Source organism: Malassezia vespertilionis, chromosome 5 (assembly GCF_029542925.1).
Source record: "Malassezia vespertilionis chromosome 5, complete sequence".
NCBI lineage: Eukaryota > Fungi > Basidiomycota > Malasseziomycetes > Malasseziales > Malasseziaceae > Malassezia > Malassezia vespertilionis.
Genome location: NC_079251.1, coordinates 375,409 through 400,072, shown reverse-complemented (window position 1 = coordinate 400,072; position 24,664 = coordinate 375,409). Strand labels below are relative to the sequence as shown.

General features: G+C 57.3%; 15 protein-coding genes across 15 annotated transcripts; 6 read left to right on the top strand and 9 right to left on the bottom strand.

The window, feature by feature from the left end:
• Nucleotides 1–28: 28 nt before the first annotated feature.
• Nucleotides 29–622, bottom strand: TOA1 (transcription factor IIA subunit alpha; the record flags this gene model as incomplete). The annotated part of the gene is made up of 2 exons (XM_056207464.1): nucleotides 29–44; nucleotides 75–622. 2 exons carry the CDS (start codon nucleotides 620–622, stop codon nucleotides 29–31), a joined length of 564 nt encoding a protein of 187 aa, XP_056063439.1.
• Nucleotides 623–1,015: 393 nt separating this feature from the next.
• MVES1_002637 (uncharacterized protein) lies at nucleotides 1,016–1,633 on the top strand (the record flags this gene model as incomplete). Its single annotated transcript, XM_056207463.1, has 1 exon — nucleotides 1,016–1,633. One exon carries the CDS (start codon nucleotides 1,016–1,018, stop codon nucleotides 1,631–1,633), a length of 618 nt encoding a protein of 205 aa, XP_056063438.1.
• A 135-nt stretch (nucleotides 1,634–1,768) lies between these two features.
• On the bottom strand, nucleotides 1,769–4,279 carry MVES1_002636 (uncharacterized protein; the record flags this gene model as incomplete). The annotated part of the gene is made up of 1 exon (XM_056207462.1): nucleotides 1,769–4,279. One exon carries the CDS (start codon nucleotides 4,277–4,279, stop codon nucleotides 1,769–1,771), a length of 2,511 nt encoding a protein of 836 aa, XP_056063437.1.
• A 53-nt stretch (nucleotides 4,280–4,332) lies between these two features.
• On the bottom strand, nucleotides 4,333–6,861 carry GLN4 (glutamine--tRNA ligase; the record flags this gene model as incomplete). The annotated part of the gene is made up of 1 exon (XM_056207461.1): nucleotides 4,333–6,861. One exon carries the CDS (start codon nucleotides 6,859–6,861, stop codon nucleotides 4,333–4,335), a length of 2,529 nt encoding a protein of 842 aa, XP_056063436.1.
• A 48-nt stretch (nucleotides 6,862–6,909) lies between these two features.
• Nucleotides 6,910–8,844, bottom strand: MVES1_002634 (uncharacterized protein; the record flags this gene model as incomplete). Its single annotated transcript, XM_056207460.1, has 3 exons — nucleotides 6,910–6,977; nucleotides 7,003–7,105; nucleotides 7,132–8,844. 3 exons carry the CDS (start codon nucleotides 8,842–8,844, stop codon nucleotides 6,910–6,912), a joined length of 1,884 nt encoding a protein of 627 aa, XP_056063435.1.
• A 70-nt stretch (nucleotides 8,845–8,914) lies between these two features.
• On the top strand, nucleotides 8,915–9,681 carry bet5 (Trafficking protein particle complex subunit BET5; the record flags this gene model as incomplete). Its single annotated transcript, XM_056207459.1, has 4 exons — nucleotides 8,915–8,926; nucleotides 8,953–9,320; nucleotides 9,346–9,612; nucleotides 9,654–9,681. 4 exons carry the CDS (start codon nucleotides 8,915–8,917, stop codon nucleotides 9,679–9,681), a joined length of 675 nt encoding a protein of 224 aa, XP_056063434.1.
• Nucleotides 9,682–9,784: 103 nt separating this feature from the next.
• On the bottom strand, nucleotides 9,785–11,059 carry MVD1 (diphosphomevalonate decarboxylase; the record flags this gene model as incomplete). Its single annotated transcript, XM_056207458.1, has 1 exon — nucleotides 9,785–11,059. The coding sequence occupies one exon, from the start codon at nucleotides 11,057–11,059 to the stop codon at nucleotides 9,785–9,787; it is 1,275 nt and encodes a 424-aa protein (XP_056063433.1).
• Nucleotides 11,060–11,309: 250 nt separating this feature from the next.
• On the bottom strand, nucleotides 11,310–12,085 carry MVES1_002631 (uncharacterized protein; the record flags this gene model as incomplete). The annotated part of the gene is made up of 6 exons (XM_056207457.1): nucleotides 11,310–11,315; nucleotides 11,353–11,538; nucleotides 11,572–11,724; nucleotides 11,875–11,908; nucleotides 11,957–11,970; nucleotides 12,023–12,085. The coding sequence occupies 6 exons, from the start codon at nucleotides 12,083–12,085 to the stop codon at nucleotides 11,310–11,312; spliced, it is 456 nt and encodes a 151-aa protein (XP_056063432.1).
• A 182-nt stretch (nucleotides 12,086–12,267) lies between these two features.
• rps23 (ribosomal protein S23) lies at nucleotides 12,268–12,777 on the top strand (the record flags this gene model as incomplete). Its single annotated transcript, XM_056207456.1, has 3 exons — nucleotides 12,268–12,333; nucleotides 12,371–12,590; nucleotides 12,632–12,777. 3 exons carry the CDS (start codon nucleotides 12,268–12,270, stop codon nucleotides 12,775–12,777), a joined length of 432 nt encoding a protein of 143 aa, XP_056063431.1.
• Nucleotides 12,778–13,736: 959 nt separating this feature from the next.
• On the top strand, nucleotides 13,737–14,676 carry BRX1 (Ribosome biogenesis protein brx1; the record flags this gene model as incomplete). Its single annotated transcript, XM_056207455.1, has 2 exons — nucleotides 13,737–13,926; nucleotides 13,955–14,676. The coding sequence occupies 2 exons, from the start codon at nucleotides 13,737–13,739 to the stop codon at nucleotides 14,674–14,676; spliced, it is 912 nt and encodes a 303-aa protein (XP_056063430.1).
• Nucleotides 14,677–14,685: 9 nt separating this feature from the next.
• On the bottom strand, nucleotides 14,686–15,295 carry MVES1_002628 (uncharacterized protein; the record flags this gene model as incomplete). Its single annotated transcript, XM_056207454.1, has 2 exons — nucleotides 14,686–14,981; nucleotides 15,010–15,295. 2 exons carry the CDS (start codon nucleotides 15,293–15,295, stop codon nucleotides 14,686–14,688), a joined length of 582 nt encoding a protein of 193 aa, XP_056063429.1.
• Nucleotides 15,296–15,839: 544 nt separating this feature from the next.
• On the bottom strand, nucleotides 15,840–18,896 carry ECM4 (glutathionyl-hydroquinone reductase; the record flags this gene model as incomplete). The annotated part of the gene is made up of 5 exons (XM_056207453.1): nucleotides 15,840–15,959; nucleotides 15,988–16,086; nucleotides 16,116–16,866; nucleotides 17,036–18,552; nucleotides 18,579–18,896. 5 exons carry the CDS (start codon nucleotides 18,894–18,896, stop codon nucleotides 15,840–15,842), a joined length of 2,805 nt encoding a protein of 934 aa, XP_056063428.1.
• A 78-nt stretch (nucleotides 18,897–18,974) lies between these two features.
• On the top strand, nucleotides 18,975–20,392 carry MVES1_002626 (uncharacterized protein; the record flags this gene model as incomplete). Its single annotated transcript, XM_056207452.1, has 3 exons — nucleotides 18,975–18,990; nucleotides 19,019–20,295; nucleotides 20,390–20,392. 3 exons carry the CDS (start codon nucleotides 18,975–18,977, stop codon nucleotides 20,390–20,392), a joined length of 1,296 nt encoding a protein of 431 aa, XP_056063427.1.
• Nucleotides 20,393–20,404: 12 nt separating this feature from the next.
• KRS1 (lysine--tRNA ligase) lies at nucleotides 20,405–22,162 on the bottom strand (the record flags this gene model as incomplete). The annotated part of the gene is made up of 2 exons (XM_056207451.1): nucleotides 20,405–22,064; nucleotides 22,092–22,162. The coding sequence occupies 2 exons, from the start codon at nucleotides 22,160–22,162 to the stop codon at nucleotides 20,405–20,407; spliced, it is 1,731 nt and encodes a 576-aa protein (XP_056063426.1).
• Nucleotides 22,163–22,372: 210 nt separating this feature from the next.
• LCL3 (micrococcal nuclease) lies at nucleotides 22,373–24,648 on the top strand (the record flags this gene model as incomplete). Its single annotated transcript, XM_056207450.1, has 2 exons — nucleotides 22,373–24,531; nucleotides 24,567–24,648. The coding sequence occupies 2 exons, from the start codon at nucleotides 22,373–22,375 to the stop codon at nucleotides 24,646–24,648; spliced, it is 2,241 nt and encodes a 746-aa protein (XP_056063425.1).
• Nucleotides 24,649–24,664: the final 16 nt, after the last annotated feature.

The following is a 24,664-nucleotide window of genomic DNA, read 5'->3' as shown; positions in this document are numbered from 1 at the left end:
GGCACGTGACTAGCTAACGCGGTGGCAACTACCATTCAAACTCGCTGCGGGGTAAGTTGGCGCGCTATACGTACCCGTTGCACTTTGAAAATAAATAGTCGCGTCCGTGAATAGATGCAACGCCGTCACGTAGTACACATTTCCACTTGTTTTTCACACGCTGTACCTTGTCGTACAGGCAGAGCATCATATCTTCGTTTCCATCGCCTTCCTCCTCTTCTGAGTCGTCGAGATCACTGCCAATCTCGTCGCTGTCCCCACCCTCGTCTTTTGCGTCGCGCTTGCGCTTCGAGCTGGAAGCCGCTGCGCCTTCGCTCGACTCGGACTTGGGTGCTGCGCCGCCCTCCTTCTCGTCTTTGTTTTCTTTTTTGATGAGAATATCGCGTGGTACCGTAACCGACACGTTAGGCGCGGTGCCGGGAGTATACGTCAGTTGTGGGCGCATCCCTGGTGCGCCTTCAAATTCGGTCACTTGCGTCGCAATCAGCTTCGCCTCCCAGGATCGTTGCAGCTCTTCCAGCACTTCTTTTTCTATCCCCATATCCTCAAAGTCTTGTCGGACATTTGCGATCACATCATCAATAATGTGCCGAAATGTCGACGACACAACTTTGTTGCTCATGGCGTCAGAAGCGCTAAACGCGGCGACTCTCCTGGTTCATGCAACGCGAGACGATGCGACGGACCTTGGTCAAGGCCCGTCCAGCGCTTTCGTACAAGATCACGTGATACCTATGCACGCGGCGGCGCGCGATCGTCGCTTTCGTTCAGCATGGCGCCAACGGCGAAGCGAGGAGGGTTCGCAAACGATCCAGATCACAAGTAGTACGTATGATGCTATGACTAATGCGCAGCAACGCAAATGATGTTGTACTTGCCAAAATCAAGGGGTTTCCGGCCTGGCCTGGAATCGTGATGGACGATGCAAATGTGCCTTCTGCTGTTCGCGAGGAGCGTCCTGCATCCAAGAGCGCAGCGCTGTATACAATCCGCTTTTTCCCTGCAGCCGACTAGTATGTGTGTAGTGGCGACTAACCACAGCCATTGGGCGCCAGCGCGTGATTTGAACCCCCTTTCCAGTGAGGATATTGAGGCGTTCTTGGGCAGCACACAAAAAAAGTCTGGCGAGCTTGTCAAGGCGTACAAGATTGCGCGCGACCCGCGTGTGTGGAACGAACAAATGAACAAAGTTGTAAAGGAAGCGGAGGAGGAGGAGGAAAGCGATCGCAAGCGCAAGCCAAGGAGCGGGCCTGCGAGGAAATCGGAGCCCAAGAAACAGCGCGTCGAATCCGAGGCGAAGCTGGACGAGGCGCCTGCCACTCGCGAAGAGACGGAGGATGAGATGGATCCGCAGACGAGAAAAGTGCGCGAATGGCGTCACAAGTTGCAGCGCGCATTCCTGAACAAGGACGGCGTGATTGTTGCTGAGGACATGAAGAACCAGGACGAGACGTTCAAAATCGTCGAGGCGTACACAGAGATGACGCCCGAGCAGTTACGCGCGACAAAAATAGGCAAGGTTATGCGGCGGATCCACCAGCTTGGCGAGGTGCCGCGGGACGACGAGTTCCACTTTAAGTCGCGTGCTGGCGAGCTGATGAATCGCTGGAGTGCAATTTTAGGAGCACACTGAGCGTTGGATCTTGCCGCCGCCTTGCTATTTGGTCCGCTGATTTCGTTTCGCATGCACGTACCGTACAAGTGCATATCAGTCATTGCTATCATAGCTGCATAGCTGCATACTATACCTTGGACGTTGATACTTACATTACATCTCCCCGCTGCGTGCCTCTTTCTGTAAGGGGGAACCAAGTGATAATGGCGGCGGAGGCGAACCAGTAATGCCCAGCGTTTCCGGTGAAAACAGGCCTGTGTTTGGGCTGTCTGTTTCCAGTAACTCCAATTCGCGGCTTTCCTTGCGCATGTACTGCAAATCCGTCTCCAATTCCTCGATTCGCGCGCGCAATTCCATGACCAATAGCTCCAGAGTAGCATTCTGTGCTTTGTACTGGTCATGAGTTTCTGCCGTCTCCTTATCGCACCCGCCAAGCAGCCAGTCTCGATTCGCTTCCCTGCGCGCCACATGGGCCTTGGCATCTGCACGCATCGCCTCGAGCTGGCTCTTGAGGAGTGTATTCTCGGTGGTGCGCTCTTCAAGGAGCCGTCGGTACCGCCCTGCATTTGCCTCGCTATTCGAAACAACCAGCTCCATTTCCTGCCACCAAGAAAGAAGCTTGTCCATTTCCCGGCCCTGGATGTCGTACTTGGTTAAATCTTCTTCCAGATCCGACAAACAGTTGCTCATTTTTCGCACATTTTCGCCGTACGCTTCCAGCTGTGCCAACTTGGGCTCCGCGCGTTGCAAGTCTTTTTCCAGCTCGAAGGTGTGCGTTCCCATATCTGTGATGCGCTGGTGCTGAATCTGGATCGTGGTTTTGCTGACCTCCAGCTCCTGTTTCAGCCTGACAATGTCGGCAATCCACGCACGGCGCTCCTCGCGGTAGTTATTAAGTTTGCTGTTCAGCTCGCGCTCCCACTGGACATGCCGCATGCTCGTCGTTTGCATCTCTGCACGCTGCTTGTCCACGCGTTCTTCTGCTGCATACAGCTGCGAGCGCAACGTGCGCAGTGTATGATACAGGTTTTGTTGCTCGGCCTCGCTCACCGCGTTGGCAATTCGATCGCGGTGCAAACGGCCTATGTGCAACAGCAGCTGGTCCTTGAGGTATAACTCAAATTTGTGTTCCGCGTCTTTTAGCGCATCACGCGGAAGTGCCTGTCTGTTATTTGCGTGTTCGCGCAGCAGCGCATCGGCGTCTGGCTTTGGCCGCTCGTTCAATTCGATGCGCAGGCTCATGCACTCAGCGGTAATGTCGGAAGCGTCGACGTGTGCGAACCGTTTCGTGTTGGTTAGCTCCGATGCTGCATCTCCATCGACGAGCGTTGGATTTGTCGCGTGAGTGCGCAGCATTGCCTGGCTGCGTGTGCGTACCATCTCTTCGTCCAGCGTTTCTTTCCATGCGGGATCGAACTGATCGCTATAATCCATTTCTTCGAGGTACCGCTTTGGCCCACGCAGAAATCGGAGTAAATTGCACGGGAAAATGCCGTAGATGAGCGTGAAGAGCAAGTCCACGTTTGGCGTCAATCCATGCGCCACGGCGTGCGCTGGACGATGCCAGCTAACTGTGCGTCCGTAGACGCGGAAAAGCATGCGGACACCGCCACCACCACCGCCAATCATCCATAAAACAATGTGCGGAAGGATCATAATGATGCATGCAACGCCAAGCGACATGGTCCGTGTAGATTGAGTAACGAGAAGTGTTTGCATGATCTGCAGGACAAGGTTTGTAGACGTCATCCTGTACAAGTGCATCGTATGGTGGTGCAAAAAGCTCACGAGGAGGTAGAGCAGCGGCGTAGGCGCGTCGCCTTTGGCAAATCCGTGCGCGAGATGGTGAAAAAAGCGGCCCGGGCGCTGTAGACTGTAAACCGACAGGATGATTTCGAGTGCGCGTCGCGATGCTTTCCCTTCGGGTGTGTCGCACGCATGGCTCGCGACAAGGGCAGAGAGATCTTCTTCTGCTATCGGATCGTTCTCCGCATCTTCCGAGCGCAGCGCCGCGTAATCTTCGGGGAGCGGCGCAAAATCCGCGAGCGCTTCTGTGGCCTGTACATACAGCTCAAATATGTACTGCGTAAAGCTGAAATATGCGTCAGACACAGGCTCCTGTTCGTCGTCGAGGGCTTGGTGGGTCTCGTTGGAATATGCACTGTCGGGCGCGGCCATCATCATGTAGACCGTGAGTGTGCGTATGCGGCTCGCATCTGCATCTGAGAAATCCTCGAGTTTCAGTGTGGGGTATAAAACAGGCTCCCACCAGTCGCGCACCAGCAATTTTGGCCCGAGCAGCATGGCTAGGGGCTCGAGCATGGCAACAAAGGTGAGCAGGACGACACGCGACGTATCGTTAACCGCACCAACGACGTCAAGCAGCTCAGTATTTAGCCGATCTGCAACCGCCAATACAACCTGCGATGCAGGCTCAGTGCGATCGAGGCTGGACAGCAAGTCCGTCTCTTGCGGGCGCAATTCTAGCGCCGGGTCCTGGAGCAGAGAATCGATGCTTTGGAGCGCGGTAGTCAGCGAGACGCCATCGTGTTTTGCCGCCGCCGCTTGCACATGCTGCACCACGTCTTTTATCGCATTAAGCGTGGTGCGCGGCACGCTGACGGTACTCAGCGTACTCGAGCTCGAAAAGCTCGGTGGCGGCATGGCGCGCCGGCGCAGCGCCAGGGCGCAGTGGGGAATGAGTCACGTGCTATGTGCTACGATTTGCCCCCATCCTCCTTGAGGGAGACGATGCGGTTGAGGAAGAGGACGTCCGGGCCGTTGACCTTATCGCCAAATAGTTCCATGCTGCTCTCACGATCCACTGCAAAGTAGCCAACGCGCATCGCCTGAAATCGAATGGCTTCCTTACCGACCGTCTCGGACTTGGTATTCTGGACAGCGTCCTTGTCTTGGGTCTCTTTCACCGCGCGCTCCTTGCCGAGCGCTTGCTCGGTGAGTGCTTCAGCAGCGCGCATGCGCTCCTCAGCCTCTTTGTGTGCATTCACCACAGAAAGGCGTGCAACTTCGAAAAATGCCGGTTCAAGCATCGCATTGTGCAGCACATCGCGGCTGTTTGGATTAATGTGGTCCAGGAAATTGTCCTCCGCAGCGGGGCTCTCGCATGTGAAGAGATTGCGGAAGAGGTTGACTTGCTTGATGTGCACAGGGCTTTGGCTGGGGGCGTGCTCGGCGACCCATTGGATATACGTTTTCGGCGGCTTGCCTTGATGGTCCTCCTCGTAACGGCAGATCAACTCGACGGCCTCGCCGCGCTCATCGGTGCGAAACGAGGTGCAGGTGATGGGCGCCGGGACTTGGTACAGACCAACCGTCTTGCCCGGTGCGAGGCGGAAGTAGTCTTTGGCGTCTTCAGTACGGAAGTCGGAGGCGTCAATGTACACAGTGTTGGTGAACGGCACCTTGGCGCTGCCCATGGTCGGCACCTTGGGGTGCAGTGGCTTTGTAATCTCGAGCAAAAAGTCGTCGGGCAAATTTTCGATCGTGATCTTGAGGGGCTTGAGCACCATCATCAGTCGCGGCGTGTCGAGCTCGAGGAACTGACGCACACTCTGGTCAAATCGGTTGGTCTGAATGACCGAGTTGTTGGTTGTGACGCCCAACGAATTGACAAACGACAAGATGGCGCCTGGCGGCACACCGCGACGGCGCAAGCCAATCAAGGTATACATGCGTGGATCGTCCCAGCCGTCGACGTAGCCGCCATTGACAAGTTTCAGCATCTTGCGCTTCGACATCACCGTGCCTTCGATCGACAAGCGCCCGTACTCGTACTGGCGCGGCTTGTATACTTCCAGTGCATCGCACAGCCACTCGTACGATTCGCGTGCAAGAATGAACTCGGTGGTGCACAGCGAGTGGGAGATGTTTTCAAAGCTATCCACCAGGCAGTGGGTAAAGTCGTAGGTGGGGTAGATACACCACGTCTTGCCAGTGCGGTGGTGCGGCGCTTCGAGCACACGGTAGGCAATCAGGTCCCACATCTGGGGATTGCCGCTGCCCAAAATGTCCTGCTTCATACGCAGGACCGCCTCGCCGGGCTTGTACTTGCCGGTACGCATGGCCTCAAACGCGGCCAAATTCTCTTCCGCGGGGCGGTTGCGCCATTTGCTTTCTTGGCGCGCGCCTTTCTCGGGACCACCACGGCCTTGGCGGATCTCCTCAGGAGTGGAGTGGTCGACAAAAGCGAGGCCACGCTTGATCAGGTCAATGGCAAGCGTGTAAAGGCGCTGAAAGTAGTCCGACGAGTAGGTCACCTTGTACGGTTCAAACCCAAGCCAGCGAACAGTATCAATGATGCTGGTGAAATACTTTTCTTCTTCTGCTTCGGGATTCGTGTCGTCAAAGCGCAGATAGCAAAGACCGCCGTGGAAGCGCGCAAATCCAAAATTAACGGCAATCGCCTTGGAATGGCCAATGTGCAGGAAACCGTTGGGCTCGGGGGGGAAGCGCGTCATGACCGAACCGTTGGTTGCTTTTATATGCTGCTCGCGCAGTGCAGGAATGCGCTGCGGATTTCCGCCGACGGGGTGCAGGTTGGCAAGGAAACCTTCCTTGAACATGGCGTCGGGGCGTGCGGTGCCCGGCTCCTCCTGCTTTGGCTTCTTGGCCGGCGCATTCGTAGTAGCTGCCTTTTTTTTTTGTGCAGCGGCGCGCGGACCAAAGCGCTTGGTCAGCTCTTGTTCGACAGCAGTCTTGATATCCACTGCATTGGCCCACCGCATCGACGGATCGCCGCGCACGGCGCCCATGATGGCCGACATTTTTGGCCAGCCACATACCTCCTCGAGCTCAGTGGCATGCTCATCCATGTACATTATCACTGCAGCGCGGCACTGTTCGGGTGACACGTCCACGCCTACACCACACGCAGCGTCAAATGCGTGTGCATCGAGCGGCATGTCTTCCGAGGCGATGTACTTACACGCGGTGTTGATTTGATCCGTGCTCTTTAGGTCATTGCTCAGGATCCGCCGCACAATATAATCGCGTTTCTCTCCTGGCAGATCCGCACCGCTCGACGCCGCTACGACGACAAACGAGCTGTGCTTTGGATCGAGGTTCGCCTGGTCGAGATGGAGCGATGTGATAGTCTGCTCGAGTGCACGCGCATACTTTTCATTCTTGACTGTATCCTGAGCACGCTGGCCCGTAAGAGAGATCGTCGCAAACAGCTCCAAAAGCCGTGCGATCTCAGGGTCCTGCACGTTCAGCTTCGGCGCCATGCAATGCAAAAAGAAGGCCGCGCGCAGTGCTGTCAGCGTCACGTGCTACTAATCCACGCGAATGTGGCTATAAATTTTGCGGACGCTTGCGTAGCATGCGAGGAAGCCAATAAAGCCTGGTGTTAGTGTCGACCTACGCACCGAAGAGGAGGAAATCCAGCATGGCAATCACGGCGAGGTATCCAAGAAACAAAATCTTGCTCGACATGTCGGGAAGATTGAGCCGCGTGAAACAGTAGAATAGCTGCGTGAGCGCCCGTGCATACGTACTCCGTAGAGAAAGAGCCAAATTGCGCTTGCGCCGCCGGTGATAAACGAGCGCCATTGCCAGTGGTAATCCTCGGCACACAGGTGGATATACATGGCAAGAATACTGACCGTTGCTGTGGTGACAGCAGTGATGATAAATGTCAGCGTGAGGAAGCCAAACGCATAATAGACCCTGCTGCCAAACAAGGAATTGATGATAAAGAAGAGCTCGAGCCATGCTGCACCAAAGGGTAAAATACCCGCGAGCAGTGCTGATGGCCATGGCCGCATGTACCACGGTGACGGGGGAATTTGGCGCGGGATTTGGTTTACACGGACGGGATGTGCAAATGCGCCGGAGCGCAGTCCGAGGTACGAGCCTAGGAAGGAGAGCGGCGCATTGATCAAAAACCACAGTGCAATAAGCGCCAACAAGGTCCCGAACGGCACGGCGCCCGCCGACTTGTTCATCACAAGGAAGAAGTTGAGCAAATTCATCAGTGCAAACACAGCAGAGGGAAAGAGGAACGCGGTGAGAAACATGTTGCGCCGCCATTCTCCCTCACCAAAGCTCGCATACACCTTTGCGCTCACATAACCAGAGATGCAGCCAAAGAGGGTCCATGTGATAATCATGATCGTACCCAAGGAGCCGCGATTCGAGGGGCTGAGGAAGCCAAGCAGCGCAAACACAAGCGTGACAACCGCCATGGCCAGCAGCTGTGCTCCTGTGCCAGTCATGATGCTGAGCAGCATTGGCGACGACGGGGAGCGGAACACCTCGCCGTGGATGAGCTTCCAGCCATAGTCTTCCTGTATATCCTCGGTGAGGTCAATCGCATTGTAGCGATAAATATCACGGCGCACCGCGCGCGTCATTACAACAGCGACGAGGACACAGAGCAGCGTTACAATCGCTAGCGAATTCAGCAGCGAGTACCAGTGGATGCGAGGGTCAACGACGTGCAAATACGCATCCCAGCGAGTAGCCCATGGCGTATCGCTCAAGGACCAGTGGACACTGTATGTGTACGCAACTGTGTTGGTAGTATTTGGATTCAGGAACAGGTGCTTTTGTGCGTAGCAGTTCGGGCTTTGCTGCGCGCCGCCTGCTAGACTATCAATCGAGCGTGGAAGCACATTCACACCAACAACGCGGTACTCACCGGGAGATCGCTCGTGGTAGGATACATTCAATGCGTAGTGGTTGAATAGCGCTGGGGCCGGCAGCTCTTTCATCGACGCGTCGAGCGTCGTGCCAAGGTCAAACTCGATCGAGTTCAGCCGCACACGCCCGTCGTCCCCGGTCTGCCGGCGATCAACGACAGGAAGACCGTCGACCATAAAATTCACCCCGTAGCGCTCGCTGATCCGCTCCCCAATAAACTTGGCCTGCTCGACGCTCATCTGGGCCTGGCAGATTGTCGCACACTCCTGGTTGCGCCCCATCTCCAGCACAATCGGGCCATTGTAAATGCGATCGCCAAACAGTACACTACCGAGGCTGCCACGCACAGACTCAATACCTTCCTGGGGGCGGCAGAATCCAAAACGCTCGTCGTAAAAGTCATAACTCACGAGACCATGCACGGGCGTCGCTCCGCCCATCGGCTGCAGCGCATTCACCTGGAAAGGCACGCGGTCACCCTGCTTGAAAGAATTAGGAGCACTTCCAGGCAGATACCATGCCCACGCCTGCGCTGCGCAGGCAAGGCCTAGCAATAAAAGGCGCATTCCAAGGCGCCCTGGCCGCATCCACCAAGTACCGCGTCTGATCACGTGCAGTAAACCCACTGCCACCGTCATGGCGCAACGAGTAGGTCGCAATGCAGCTCATCCCAGGTGTATTCGCTCTGGATCTTTGATCGGCACTGCCAGGTAATTTACCACCAGGACTGGTCGCAGCTGCACGCACAAGTTGCCGGCGCGAGTGCCGCTGCAAGCGCCGCATCGTTCACTTCGTCGCTCGGAGCAACACTGCAGCGCGCCGCTGGCGGCGCGTCGTCCGAGGCGCGCACAGAAGGCAAGCATGGCGCGGCTGCGTTGCGTTTTCCGGGAGAAACGCTCCCGGATGTGAGCCGACATGTTGCGTCGCAGGATACAGCGCCGGAGAATATCGAGAGTGCTGCACTCCCTTTTGACGAGGAGGCCAAGCTATTGTATGGCCTTGTCTATTCCTTGCGCAATATGGTGCGCAAACTTGGCGGGAAGTACGTATGACATTGCTGATACCAGGAATGAATCGTTTTACAGCTTCTCCACGTCAACATATACCCTCTCGCACCTGCAGACTCCGACGATGTACACATTTGTCATGATCACCGACCCCCCGCCAGCACGCAGCGACGCGGGCAAAGCGCTCGCGACTAACCTTGCAGGGCTCAATCCGATTCCAGGCACGATGGGGATGACACTGCGCGGTGTGATGCACGAGCTATGGTGCGGCCCGTGGGTCAAGTACGCGGCAAGCCACCCGATTGTCGACTGCACAGAGCGCGAAGCGTACGATGCGACGCCGCCAACGACGCGCGAGGGGCTCGAAGCGCGGCTGGCGCGTACGCGCGGAATTGATAACGACGCATTGCGTGCATCGGTTGAACAACGTATGTTTGCTCGCTGCTCACCAAAGTCCTCGTGCACTACAAGTTGCTGCCAGTTTTGTAGAGTACCTAGTCTATACGCGCTTGGCACGCTTTGTACGCTTTGGCATGCCCTCTTCGTCGAGCATCGACGCGTCGCCCAGGCCGTGCTCCAGCGTGCGCGGCCCATCGCCAACACGAGTATGGATCATACGCCGCACACTCCCAGAAGGATGCACGGGGATGATGTTGGCGTTGAAAGAAGGTGGCATGACGGGAAGCACCTGTTCACTCGGCTCCCCACGATGCGAGGCGCCTGCTCCGGCCCCGAGCATGTTGAAGGTGTCGTCAAAGTCAGCGTCGGGGAAGTAGTGCCGCACGGCGCGTAAAACGGTGCCGATGTCGGCTTCGCGCACGTAGAGCACCGCGTTGGGGCCGGCATCAAATGTGTACGCCGCAATGGCGTCCTGGCCCGCCTCGTGACGTGCCCTGTTCATCTCTTCTACGAGCTGCACAATTGCACGCGAGGTATCGTTCATGTAAAAGATCGGCGGCGCGGTATCCAGGCAGCACGCATGGAAATTGTTCGAGTCGGTGGTCGTTAGGTCGGCAAATGCGGCAAAGTTACGCTTGTCAATCGCATCGCGCATCGCCTTCATACGTGCCGGAACGACGTGTTTGATACGGTGCTGCAAGAGCGGCGAGGTCTCTACCGTGCGCTGCATCCCGCTGGTCGATGACGTGCCTTTTTTGGCATCGTTTGCGACGCAGATCAAAACATGCAGGTCGGGCCAATGTGCACGCTCCGCAACAGGAACAGCGAGCGAGTCAGCGCCGTCTCCGCGCTCGCCAGCTTCCCACGCGACAAAGCCGCCGAAGACGGAGCGGCACGCCGAGCCGCTGCCGAGACGCGCAATTTTGGATAGGGCAGAGCGCGAGAAGTCTTCACCAAGACCATACAGCTCTGCGACAGTGACAGTGAGTGCGGCAAAGCCGGATGCACTCGATGCAAGGCCCGCAGCAGTGGGAAAGTTGTTTTCCGAGCACACATGCAGCTTCATCGTCGAGAGTTTCGGGAGCGAGGCGTCGCGTGACTCAAGGTCCGCACGCAGGCGACGAAGCTCGGCCAGGCACGAGTCCAGACGACCGGCAGACTTGATCTCTTCCTCGATTCCGTTCAGCCAGAGACGATCGTTTGTAAAGTGAGGATCTGCACGTGCGGTCGTCACCGTGCGAAGGTGATCCTGGTCCAACGTCACGCTGAGACTATCATTTGTAGGAAGAACTAGGCGTGTATCACGCTTGCCCCAGTACTTGATGACCGCAATGTTTACAGGCGCCGTGCAGGTTGCCTGGTGGATGGCCGACATGGTAAAAGGCAAGCCACGTGGCGTATGCAGAAGGACGGCGGCCAGCGACGGCGCCGCTGGCTGTGCTCGACGCGTACAGCAGCGTGCCCTTACCAGCCCAGGTTTATGTAGTGTAATCGCAATCATTGGCATGCTATTTTTTGTCTTGCAGTCCAGGAGCCACCATAGCTAGCGCAAGCTATAAAACATGGCCTAAGGAGACCGCAAATATATCCAGTGGCATAGGCGCCAAAAGGGGGGTGCGACTCGTTTAGAACTAGGGTCAGCATAAGTATAGACAATGCGGTACGTACGCGCAGAGGAGTAAAGAACCACCGGTTCTTGCCGCTCTGGTAGCGCTCCTCAAAAAGCTTCTTCACCTCCTTCTTCGCATCCTCGCGTTGGGAGACCTCCTTGAAAGTGTCGTTAGAAACAACACCCTTGAGACCCTCAAGTTCAAGAGCGTAGCGGGTAGGGAAAAGGTGGTTGTAGTTGATCACCTGCACGTAAATAATAATTCGAGCGCAACATACCTTGATAAAAGGCTTGATCTTGCTGCGGCGCGCGACCTTCTTGGCACCCATGGACTTGTTCACCTTAAGGGGGTAGCTCTCAATGCCGGCAGCAATGACAAAAGGGAAACCATGCTCCTTGTTGCCATCGTCGAACTGCTTGATGACGACGACCTAAATGGGTTAGACATTGCTCCCGCGCGGTTGGGCACCGGCGGCGGCCGGCATCGTAGTGCGCCGCTGACATGATTGAAAAATTCAACACATGCACACCACGGCGTATTACAGTGCGGAACACGCGCCGGTACGCCTCGAGTAACGTACCTTTTTACCAGCGTACCGACCTTGGAGGACAACGCTGCGTCAATGTTAGAACCGCTCCGCCAGACAAAATGTGAGTACGTACGCAACTTTCCCGGGCTTTGTGTCGTGTCAGTATTTCGTTCTTACACGGACCGTGTCCGCAACGTACCTTGTAGATTTTCGGCATGGTGACTACAATATCCAAAGCGTCTGTGAGAAAGTTTGCGCGCATAGGGGCGCAGCCTTACTGCCATTTGGATCACGTGTGGAGTATAGTTTTGTCACGTGAAATATTGAGCGTGGCGAAAAGAGGTTGCGCGGCGACCGATTCCGCTCCTCCCAACCAAAGTTCAGGTAAGTGTGCAGCGCATACACAGCGAGAGTAGAGACTGACCTTATTGTGCAGGTCTCAACATGTCGAAGCCTAGGGGATTGTATACAGCACGCAAGCAGGTCACCACCCGCAGGGACAACCGTTGGGTATGTATGTCGCCGACAACGTTGCTAATCCAAACAGTCCGACGCCCACTTCAAGAAGCGTGCCCTCGGCAACTTCTATAAGACTTCCCCCACCGGTGGCTCTTCTCAGGCCAAGGGTATCGTTCTTGAGAAGATCGGTGTCGAGGCTAAGCAGCCCAACTCGGCTATCCGCAAGTGTGTCCGTGTCCAGCTTATCAAGAACGGTAAGAAGGTCTCGGCTTTCGTGCCTTTCGACGGTGGTCTCAACTTTGTTGACGGTACGTATTTGTTGACGGAACAGTGGCTCATACATTTGCAGAAAACGACGAGGTCCTCATCTCTGGTTTCGGTCGCAAGGGTAAGGCCAAGGGTGATATCCCCGGTGTGCGTTTCAAGGTCGTCAAGGTCTCTGGTGTCGGTCTTGCAGCCCTCTTCCGTGAAAAGAAGGAGAAGCCGCGCTCTTGAGTGCTCGCTTTGCAGCCTTTATCCAGGATAATGGGAACGAGTTTGTGCTTTATGCTGCACCTGGTTCCACTACCTAGCTTCTTTCCCTGTCCATTATGCCCTCAAAGATGTCCATCTTTGTGATTAAAAAATATATCTTTGCCCATAAGTTTGTCCGCATACGATTCGTGCGTGTAGAGGCGCTGTGCTCGTGGGCGTGCCCGTACAAGAGTGCTGCCCACATGGCGGTGTGCATTATCGAGATCGCTAGTTGTATCCTAAATGTCTACTCGGCACGGTGTGTGCATTACTTTTTCCAGTTGGGGGTCTGCGCAACCTCTTGCCGAGCGGCCAGCTAAATCGGTCAGTACGAGACCCATCACGTACCATGGCCTGCTCCTGAAGCAGTGTTTGGCTTCTCTCAATATCCTTCTCAGCGCGACGCTTTTCATTCACTTGCTTCTTTAGCTCAGGAGAGAGACTCTGTATAAGACAACATCCATGTCAGTACTGGGCCAGGGACCCCGCTACACCTACTTCGTACATCTCGTCCGCGGTCGGCACAATTGCTATTCAGCGCAACGAACGCGTGTGAGTATATGGCTCCTCATATGCATATATACATACTCTTCAACAATATTAAACCGGTGCCGATGACCAGGGCACCGCCCGTAAGGGCACGCATCCAACTCCTCGCACCGCCTGCCATGAAAATGGAGAGAACAGGTAAGCACCTCCACGGCAGCCAACGAGATTTTGCATTTTACACACACGGGCCTGCTCGATCCGGTAGAAGCTCATACGCATCTAGTATGGCGGGTGATGCACCGGTCGCTATACAGCCTCCTATAGCATGCAATACACACCGCACTGTCCCCACCCCGCACTGTCCCCACCCCGCGCCGAAACCAACATCGCGAGCCGTATCACGTGCCTAGCACCAAAAAAATTTGGCGGCGGCGTAGCGCTTTTGCGCGCAAATGTCGACAGTGTACAATGCGGCGCTCCAGCGCGGTGCTACGAAGAAACGTGCAGCAGACGATGGCGAGGACCGCCCTTTAGTGCAGCGGAATAAACAACGTGTGCTTGTGCTGCCATCGCGCGGTGTCACCACGAGGATGCGGCATCTCGTGAACGATGTAGAGGTCCTGCTTCCCCATGCCAAGAAAGGTACGTTGTGCCGCCAAACTTACTCTAGATTCCAAGGTGGACTCCAAGTCAGATATGTCGATGCTGAATGAGCTTGCGGAACTAAACAACTGCAATAACTGCATGTACTTTGAGGCGCGGCGCCACGAAGACCTGTACTTGTGGCTCTCCAAGACCCCCAACGGCCCTTCTGCCAAGATGCAAGTGCAGAATATTCATACGATGGACGAGCTGAAAATGACAGGCAATTGTCTCAAAGGCTCGCGGCATATTCTCAGCTTCGATGCGGGCTTTGACGCAGCGCCGCACTGGCGCGTGATGAAGGAGCTCTTGACGCAGATGTTTGCAGTGCCGCGCACGGCACGCCGTGCAAAGCCGTTCATCGATCATATCCTCACGTTCAGCATTCTGGACAACAAGGTCTGGTTCCGCAACTACCAGATCCTGGAAAAAGATCCCGGCGCCACGGCCGCGAGTGTGGCCAAAGGCGAGGGGAAGACGTATGGAAAAGGTAGTCAGGAGCCTACCCTCGTTGAGATCGGACCGCGCATGGTCCTCACGCCGATCCGTATCTTTGAAGGCAGCTTCGGCGGCCCGACTCTATTTGATAACCCCGAGTATATCTCGCCGACCGCTCTGCGCCAAGCCATGCGCCGCAAGAAGGGTCAAGAGTACACGAACCGCGTCGAGCAATCCGAAAACTTACGGGTCAAGCGCGACAAATACAAAGGCCGGGAGGGCGAGCTCAGTCGTTCCAAGGTATTTTCGTAGTCTACATACTTATAACCGCTTTTTCTTGCTGATCAGCACCACGCGTTTCTTTGGCGGCTCGGTCTGGTCGGGCAGCGCATGCTTTTTCTTCTTGGCAGCGTTTGCATCGAGCTCGTCGGCCTCGAGCAAACTGGTATCGATCCCAAGCGCGGGCTGTGATCCGGGATCCACGGTAAAAGCACTTTGCAGAGTGTCTTGATCAAAAGGGACGATCGGTGTGTAGGTATATTCGGGCTTCATTAGCAGCTGCGTGAGCTCGCGCTGATGACGCATCGCGCCAGTCCGTTTCGGCGGGCGTACTTTGCCTGAGGTTAGCAAAGGGTGTAGACGTACCCGGCAGATCTTCCACATAATGAACAAATGTCTTTGGCAGTGTCAAGCGCTTTTGCTCTCCGTCCTTCTTCGGCACAGAGTCGGGCTCAGAGCCTGGCATGGTGGGCGGGTTAGACGGCTCGGGACGCTGGTACGGGCGGACTGCGCGATCATACAGCGGCATGAGCCCAAATAGCTCAAGCATATCCTGGGTCCCATTGAGTCGAAATGGTTTCAACCCTTTTGGCTCTTGCAACGGCGCAGGAAAAAACGCACACGGCGTGTGTTCCTGCGCATCGTTGGTCATCGTCGAAGCGATGGCTCCACGCGGATCAAATGGCCGAATTTGTCACTTCTGTTCTCCACATGGACATCCGTACGTAGAGGCGTGCAGCTGACATGCAGTAATCCAGCACCTGCTGCCTAAGTGGCTGTTGCTTGTAGGCGTGATTGCGACGCTAAACGGGCTGCAGAACTTTGTGCAGCCGCTGTTCAGCACCAAGGTGTACTCGTCGGATGCTGGGCGTGCCCAAGGTACGTCTTGTGCGCTGTTTGTTTATGCCAGTGACTGCGCTCTCTGCGCGCCTCTTTGCAATTTGGAACTTGACCTCGGCGATGGTGCGCATCTATGCAGCTTTAAATATGGACGAGCGCGGGTATGTATGCACGATACTCACGCCAGTGCGTACCTGCTGTGTCTCGGGACGTTTGTCATTGCGCTTGGACACTTTCTCAGCGAGATGTTCTACTTCCGCACCATGGCCTTCGGTACTGGCTCCATCAGTCCGCTGATTGTCGCAACGTCTTCGACTGTCGCCATGGTCAAAGGATATAGCTTCTATGTAGGATAGCTACTTGTCCAAAGGCATGATCGGCGGCAATGGGCCTATGGGCACGATGCCTGTGGGGTTGATCAAGACGTGGCTGGCGTAATAATGTGCCTTGATCGAGGCAAAGTCGGTGGTCTCGTTCTGTGTGTCAGTTTGGAAGCGTACGTACAAAGGCGGGGTCGAGCCAGTAGAGCTTGCGCAGCCAGTTGTGCAAGTTTGTGAACCTGGGGCTCCGCAACTCTGCGGCGTTGCACTTAAAGTGGCCAAACTAGAGTAAGCATCCATCGGTGTACATACGTAGACGGGATCAAAGCGGACAATAGTGGTATACAAGCGGATGTCGGCCTCGGTCAGGCGGTCGCCAAGCACGTAGCGCTTGCCTTGTAGGAGCGCATCGGCGCGATCAAGCGCCTCAAACACCTGCTCTGCAGCTTCTGAGTATGCTTCCTCCGTCGTTGCAAAACCTGAACGGTAGACGCCGTTGTTAATGTTGGGATACACCCACGAATGGAAGTCGTCAATCTCGGGCCGCAGGTCCTCTGGGTAGTATGTGACACCGCGCACATCCTCAGGAAGGAACTCGTCGAAGCAGTTGTTCATGAACCGGATCATTTCAGCGGACTCGTTGTTGACGATCGTGCCGAGCTTGTTGTCCCAAAAAACCGGGACGGTGGGGCGCTGTTGGTAGTTTGGATCGGCAGCGAGGTAAAAGTCGCGCAAATAGTGCCACTTTTCGCGGCCGGAAATGTTGTTGCCCGTGCCGCGAATGTTGATCCTGTCCGTGTCGGGGTCCTCAAGGCTCCAGCCCTTGGCGCCGAGGAACGTATTGACGACCGTGAGCGGAAGCAGGTCCGGCACCTGGTCCATCTTCTTCAGCTTGCGCACAATCAATGCACGGTGTGCCCAAGGGCATGCATACGAAACGATCAACTTGTAGCGGCCAATCTCCGGCTCAAACTTGCCGCCCTTCTCAACCACGTCGCGGAAGGCAGACACTTGACGCTTATACTTTCCATCCGGCGCGGCAAACGCCTTCTTGTTGTCGTTACTGTGAGAGCTCATACTTAATTGCGCTGCTAGATTCGGGGAACGCTGTACCGACGTACGGAATGGAGTAGCAATGCGGGGGAGGTGAAAAAGGCGCATTACGGTGCGACGGAAGGCGCAGCACTTGGACGAGTCCCGTGCGTGTAATTAGTAAACATGCAAGTGCTCACGCGTCGTCGTCCATGGGGAAGCGTGCGCCGGCAATAGGACCAGGTGCACGTACAGGCTGCGTCGCAGATGCAGCACGGTGCCGGACGGGCGGTGGTGGCGCTAACGGTGCATCTGCCGGGCGCTTCGGCGGCGCCATCCCACGCTTGCCCATCTTGGCATCGCGGCGTGCCAACAAGGCCTGCACGGCCGGCAAGTGCTCGTCCACCGCACGGATTTTGACCCCCCGGTCCCCAGGTGACCCGAGTGCGCCCGTGAGGAATCCCGTAATCCCATTTTCTTTGATACGCACGTTCTCTAGGCACACCAGCAGCCCCGGCTCCAACTGTGCTACGAGCGGCGCCTGCTCTCCCCACAGCCCCACCTGCAACACGCATCCACTTCCCGCGTGCTGGTCGCCAAACTGCCTCTGCATAGTGAGCGGGACGGCAGCGCTACCCAAGCACCGGTCGTTTCCACTGTAAATTTTTTCGTTTACCGTATAATCCGTCACGTAGATGTCGGGCGGTATCGACCGCGGGAATACCTTGACAATGACACAGATGATATCCACAAACGTGAACGGCTGCAATGCCTCGATATTTACTGTAGGACGAATGCCCGGAGCAATGGATGCTTGTGGCGTGCCGGACTCGGGCGCACTGGGCGGCGGCGGCGCGAGGTGCGCGACCATGTCCAGGAGTGCCGTGCGCTCTGTGTCGGTGAAATCAGACCCGTCGTGCGCGGAAGAGTAGCGCCACGTTCGTGACGTAGCATTCCACACCGCCCACGAGAATGCGTGCTTGCGATTCGCCACTCCTTGCGGCTTGCCATTGTACGTGCCGATCTGCAGGCCGCGGAAAAGCACCGCTTCGTTTTCGACGACCGTGCCCGGAAGGGCGGCCTGATCCGTCGAAAAGAGGTTGGACGAAATTAGCGGCATGTGTGGGCCACCATGGCTCCCGTCGGCAATCGTGAGCTTTACCATGGTATCGCGGAACCGCGGCGCGGGCGGACGTTCGATCGCGTTCATGGTAGCGATCCCCATGACGTTTACAATAGAGTGGAGCTCGAGATGCGTGATAGGGGTATACATGTAATTGCCCAGTTTGCGAGCACCGCCCAGTTGGGATGGCGCAGAGCTGGGGACGCCGGGCATAGGCGCGGTGCGCTCGCTGCTGGCGTGCACGTCCGCAGAAGGAAACCAGCTCTCGACAGAAGGCGCGGGCGAGGCTTGCCGCGGCGCGCGTTTTGCATCGCGCACGACCTGATTGACGGGCCCATCCTTATTGCAGTCAAACCACACACTTTCGCCGTTGGCCAGCAAAGCCTTGAGTGCGACGCGCGCTTGGTTGTACACGACCGTCGCCTTGGGCTGCTGGACCGGCCCCAGGCGCATCAGCTCCGCGCCGTAGCCAGAGAGGAAAAGCGGCACTGGGACAAAAGGCTCTTGTGTTGCAAGCGCTGCATACAGAGCCTTGATTTTCTGCCCTACAAACTGGACAGGCACGCGCGTGCCGTCTGCGTCCTGGACGATGCACTGGGTAAGTGTGCGGCGCGACGTACCCAAAAAAAAGGAGGTTGCATGTCCTGAAATGCATCCATCATGACAATAGAAGCAGCAACACACACAAGTGCACCGCGCCCTGCAGCGACACGCTTCATCCAAGTGTGCATATCTACCAACGTGCCTAGCGCCGGAGTTTCCCCCGCGTAAAATTGCAGCGCACTGTCTATCGCATGCGGCGTCATGGGGCCGTGCGCAGCACTAAGCGGCGAGAACGGCTCCACACACACCGGGTATGAAAAAGACGAGGTAAGCAGCTGCTCACTCAGCGCTGCATCCGGCACGCGGTGGACTTTGCCGCGCCGTATTCTGCGCATGGTGCTAAGACCTCCACACGGAGCGCGTCGTCCTTTTACGCACAGCAACCTCCACAAGAGCCGACGCGTCGTGGCGGCATGCGGCAGACCCGATGTACGTAGCGCGTGCGTATTGACCACAGTATCCTGGGAGAAGAGTGAATCCTTGCTGCAGGTAAAAGAGGGCCTACCAATGCCTCCGACTTCTCGGAAGCGCGCCGCACCGCGCAAGAGCGCGCCGCCGCCGCCATTTCCGCAGCTGTACGATGGCCCACTGCCGACCCCCAATGTATTTGCACGGATGTACTTGTACGAATGGCTCGTACATTTTGACGATCCCAACGCACTGGGCTGGCCACTCCATTGCTTAGACGCCCTCCATTGCTGGGATACAGCGATTGCCTACGCCTTCCTCCACCGACTCGCGCTCCGGCTCTCGGGTCTCGCTACGCTCGGCAGCGGCCAGCCTGCTGCCCGGACATCGCGACTCATTGATGTTTTGCGTAAGCACAAGCACAACCCCGAAGCATATGCGCCGTGGAAAGTCGCGGAATCGATGCTGGGCGATCATGTTCCACCCCTTTCGCTCTCGGAAGTGGACATGGACATCCCTGTACTTTCCTCGCGCACACCCGGCGTAAAGCGCGCTGCAACACCCGAGCTCCCCGTGCCGCGGCGTACACGCAGCGCTGCGCGACTCGAAGCTGCATTCACCTCCATCTCCGAGTCTGAGCCCGAGCTGGAAGTGGCTCAGGACGGCACGCGTCGCTCTCGACGCGCCGAGCAGCTTGCGGCAAAAAAGCGGCACGACGATCTGCGCATGCAGGCGGAAAAGATGCTCGGCGCGCGCACAGCGCAGGAAGAAGTGCAAGACGAGCAAGGCTCGATGCACCTCGAGACGAAATTTGCGTGTTTGGCGCGCCTTTGCACGCTACTCTGCACAACGCCCGCGCCCAAAGACAGCGTGCCCGGCGCCACGATTTTGCATCGCCAAGTTCAGCCGCTACTCGACGCATTCTCGGACACGGAGCGCGCCGCGCGCGAGTACACGGCAGAAGTAGAAGAGACGTGTGATGCTGAAATGCGCGCATTTCAGCGTCGCGGCCCGTCGATGATATCGCCCAAGTACGCGAGCTGGAAGCAGGAGCGCAGCGTGCTGAGTGTCGAGCATGCGCATCGGATCACAGAAGCGCAAGCACGGCAGTACATTGCAGAGCGGCTTGGCAGCGCAAGGAGTGGCCCATTGGGCCGCGATGCCCGAGGAAATGTGTACTGGCACCTGTGCCCTTTGGACACGCCGCTGCGCGAGGAGGACGCCGTGGCGCTCGGTTTTTTTTCTGGGCACTGGACGGACGCTTTGCTCGTTTCCAGCGACACGGATCCCCACGCGCCGCTCCTCGGCACGACCGACCCAAGCCAAGTACATGCACTTGCTACCTACCTCGAGCACCAAGCCACCCAGGGCAATGCGCAGGCATCTGCACTCGCTGCGCTCGCTGCGCGTCTCCTGCAAGTAGAAGCCTATCTCACTACGAAGCGTCGGGGCGATTCATCGGGAACGCAAGCACCTCCTTGATCGTGTACGAGTCCGTGAGGAACATGACCAGTCGGTCGATACCCAAGCCCCAGCCACCTGTCGGCGGCAGTCCGTACTCGAGTGCGTCCAAAAACACATGGTCTACGCCCTGTGCCTCGTCGTCACCCGCCTCCTTCTGGCGTGCCTGTTCTTCAAAGTTTTCGCGCTGGATCCAGGGGTCGTTCAACTCTGTGTACGCGTTCGCAATCTCTTTTGTGGCCACAAACGCTTCGAATCGCTCGCACAGCCCTGGTGTGTTTCGATCGCGCTTCGCGAGCGGCGACATGAGCTGCGGATGGCCGACAATGAAAGAGGGGTTGATGCACTGGTTCTCAATAAACTCACCGACGAGCTTGTCGATCAGGCGCGAGCAGGAGCGCGGCTCGCTGCAATCCACCTTGTGTTTCTCGCACAAGTCGCTCAGCCACTTGCGCGTCTCTTCCGTGTGCAGCTGATCGGCAGGGGGAAAATCGACCTGGAGCTGCTTCTCGAGCTCCTTAATCATGTCAAACCGCTTCCATGGTGTGGAGAAGTCAATCTCGTAGGAGCGCGCGCCAGCCTCTTCCTTACCGTCAGGGTGGTACGTGATTTTGGTGCCGCCCGTGACGGCCTTGACAAGACCAGAGACCATGCTTTCGGTGATATCCATCAGGTCGTACATGTCCGCATACGCCATATAGAACTCACACGTAGTGAACTCGGGGTTGTGTGTCTGGTCAATCGACTCGTTGCGGAATACACGGCCGACCTCGTAAACACGGTCCAAGCCGCCCACAATGAGCTCTTTTAGGTAGAGCTCCGGCGCAATGCGCATGAACAAGTCCATCTTCAGGTCGTTGTGGTGCGTCACAAACGGCTTTGCCGTCGCGCCGCCAGCGATTTGGTTCATCATCGGCGTCTCGACCTCGAGGAAGCCGAGATTATCCAGAAAGCGACGCACGTACTGAATCGTGCGAGCGCGCGCAACAAAGATGTTGCGCACGTGCGGGTTCATGATCAGATCCAAGTAGCGCTTGCGGTAGCGCTGCTCCTGATCGGTAAAGCCGCCGCGGTCATTGACCGCTGCTTTCGGCAGCATTTTCAGGCTCGGCGAGAGGAGCTTGATGGAGCGTGGGGAGATGGACAGCTCGCCTTTTTTCGTCTTGGACGGCACGCCGGTGACGCCCACAACATCGCCGCGGCGCAGAATGTCGTGCGCCTCTATAAAGTCGCCATCCTGGTGGTCCTGCATCTGGGCCATGATCTGTACACGTGTGCCTTCGCCGTGCAAGTCGTAGAAACGCAGCTTTTGGCCAGACGCGCGCATGTTGTGCAGGCGGCCGGCGAGGCTCACTACGTCCTCCAGCTGTGCGCCAGGCTCGAGCTTGTCCTGGTAGCGCGCGATAAAGTCGGTAATGCCCATCGTCACGTTGAATTTGTGGGGATACGGTTCGGGGTTGCGTGTCTCGCGCAGCTTCTGAATCGCGCGGCTGCGCATCTCGTAGTACTGGTTCGGCGTCAGCGTCTCCTCCGCCGCAGCATCGCTCGCCTTCTGGGGGGGCTGCGGCGCATTCTTTGCTTTTTCAGCTTTTTCAGCATCTTTCTGACGCTGCTTTTGACGGCGCTTCAACTCGCTGCGGTGAGTAGGACAGGGTACGTACCTCTTGCTCACCATTTCGCCCGTGACGGGGTCCTGGAGCATGTTGGGCGCACTGGCTTCCGCTTCAGTCATTCTCGTACTGGAAATCACGCGATACAAAATCGGGGCTCGGGGTGTGGGCTGCGCAAGAAAAAAGCGGGGCGATAGTCGACGTGCGCAAAGGCCCAAGAGCATGCAAATTGCTGCCAAGCAGCGTCGGCCGGCAAATTGCGGAATATCTCGGCTGCCTGGTAGGCTGCACTAACCAGGTGGAGAACCGCGCTGGAGAGCACACTCCACGGCATGGCAGAAGGCGCGATGCAGCGCTGGTACGTAGAGCTTGCGCGCTGGGCAGAGCTGCACGAAGCGGAGCTGTGTGTGGAGCGCGAACGCTTGCAGCGGCGATGCGTCTTTTCCATCGATATACCCCACTTTGCCTACCTGCTCCAGCGCTGCGATGCGCTCGGATTGCCTGTCGGCGACCTGGACCCGGATGTACAGCTCGAGCACGCCCTCGCCAGTGAGGTGCCAGTGAGCACTATACAAGACAAATTGCGCGGCATGTTTTCGCTCCAGGATAGCGTCGATACCCTATCGATCCTCTGGGGCACGATGCCGCTTCCGTCCGACGACCCCGACGCGCCGTTCCGCACGCTGTACCGGATCCTGACGCAAGTTCGGGCTTTGGAGCTCTACCCATCCTCGTCCATCCACACGCATGCCGTTTCACTGCACGCGTGCAAAAGTCTCACCGAGCTGACCCTGCGCGGCGTGCGGCCCGAAATGGTGCACGGCTGGGACCGTTTGTGCGTGCAGCTGTGCGCGCTGGAATGCTCCGGCGTCGACATACCCGACATTACAGACATTTTCACCACCCTTGTGAGCCGCGAGTTGCCGCACGCAGAAGCACTGCCTGCGGCCGCGTGGCATTCGCTCCGGTATGCGAATCTATCCCGGAACGCGCTCACCTTTGTGCCGGAATCTGCACTGAAGCATGTGCCTGGCCTCGTCCATCTTGACATCTCGCACAATCTCCTAAGTGCTGTGCCGCCCGCGCTCGAGCTGCTGCCGAATCTGCGTGCGCTTAACGTGGCTGACAACATGGTCGATAGTGTGCACGGCATCTATCATACGCTCAAAGCGATCCGCACCCTCAATCTCGCACACAACCGACTCGAGAGCGTGTGCGGCGTCGAGCGCCTCGCAACACTCGAGCAAGCCGACTTGCGCGGCAACCAAATTTGGGATACGGGCGAGATTGGCAGGCTCGCGCAGCTGCCGCACTGTACACACGTCTGGATAGAGGAGAATCCGTTGATGTACACCGTACAAAACGCACGCGTGGCTTGCTTTGCCCTCTTCGCCCTCGAGCACAAAGAGGTGGTGCTTGACGATGCGCCGGCTGGATTCTTTGAGCGGCGCCACGTTGCAGAACGGCTCGCGAAGCGCGTCGCAATGGCGCCGCAGCGCCACCACGCGGATGCAAAAATGGCCACCGAGGTGCGGCACACTGCACTGCACGCCAAGCAGCCTTCCCCTGAGATGCCCAAGCCCCGGCGCGCCCGGCCGCGGCGCACCGATCCAGGGCCACGCGCAGGCACGGAAGACAAGGCATTGCGCCGCTCGCGCCCCTCTGAGCTGCCGGGCGTGCCAGAAGCGCAAAAAGCGGCCGATATGCCGTCCATGCCGCGCGCTCCTTTTAAGCAGCGCATTGAAAAGCTGCGCAATTCTGCGGGCGACGACTGGCTCCGCCAGCTTGCGCGCGGCGAGTTGCAGGACGAGCCAGCATACCCCATCCAAGCGCCGAACGAAGACGCGCCGAGCGGCGTGTGGGCTGTCATCGGTGGCATCCTATCCACACCGATCGGTGCCGCATTGACGAGCGTTGCGGTGGCTACGGGCGCTACGTATGTCTGGTGGCGCTACCTGCGGCGTATCCCGAATACAGGCTACCTCACTCCTGCCGTGCTCAAAACACACACGACGCTTGTAGGCAAAGTCACGAGCGTGGGCGACGCCGATGGATTCCGTGTATACCACACGCCCGGCTTGCCGATTTTGCGGACCCTGTTTCATCGTGTGCCGAGCAAGCCTTCTGCGCTGCGGGACCAGACCATCTCTGTTCGTATCGCCGGTGCAGACGCGCCGGAAGCCGCGCATTTCGGCCGCGCTGCGCAGCCGTTTGCGGCGGAGGCCAAAGAGGAGCTGAAGCGCCTCGTCGACGGGCGTATGGTCACGCTCGACGTTGCGCACATTGACCAGTACAGACGTCTTGTTGCAATACCGTACGTATGGCACCCGCCGTACATTTTTGGGCGCACCAATGTATCCTTGACGATGGTGCGCAAAGGACTCGCCACCGTGTATCGGAATGCTGGTGCGGCGTACGGCCAAGCGGGATTCTTCTCGCGCTACATTCTACATTCGCGCTCCGGACTGCGCAGCTTGGAGCGTGCGGAAGAGTATGCCAAGTACGTATGCCCCTCTACTCACCCAGAATCATGCGTCTTGGCATGTGGAGCCTCGGCAGGAAACTCGAGACGCCGGCGGAATATAAACGGCGCAACGCAGATAGATGATGGCTGTGCTAATGGT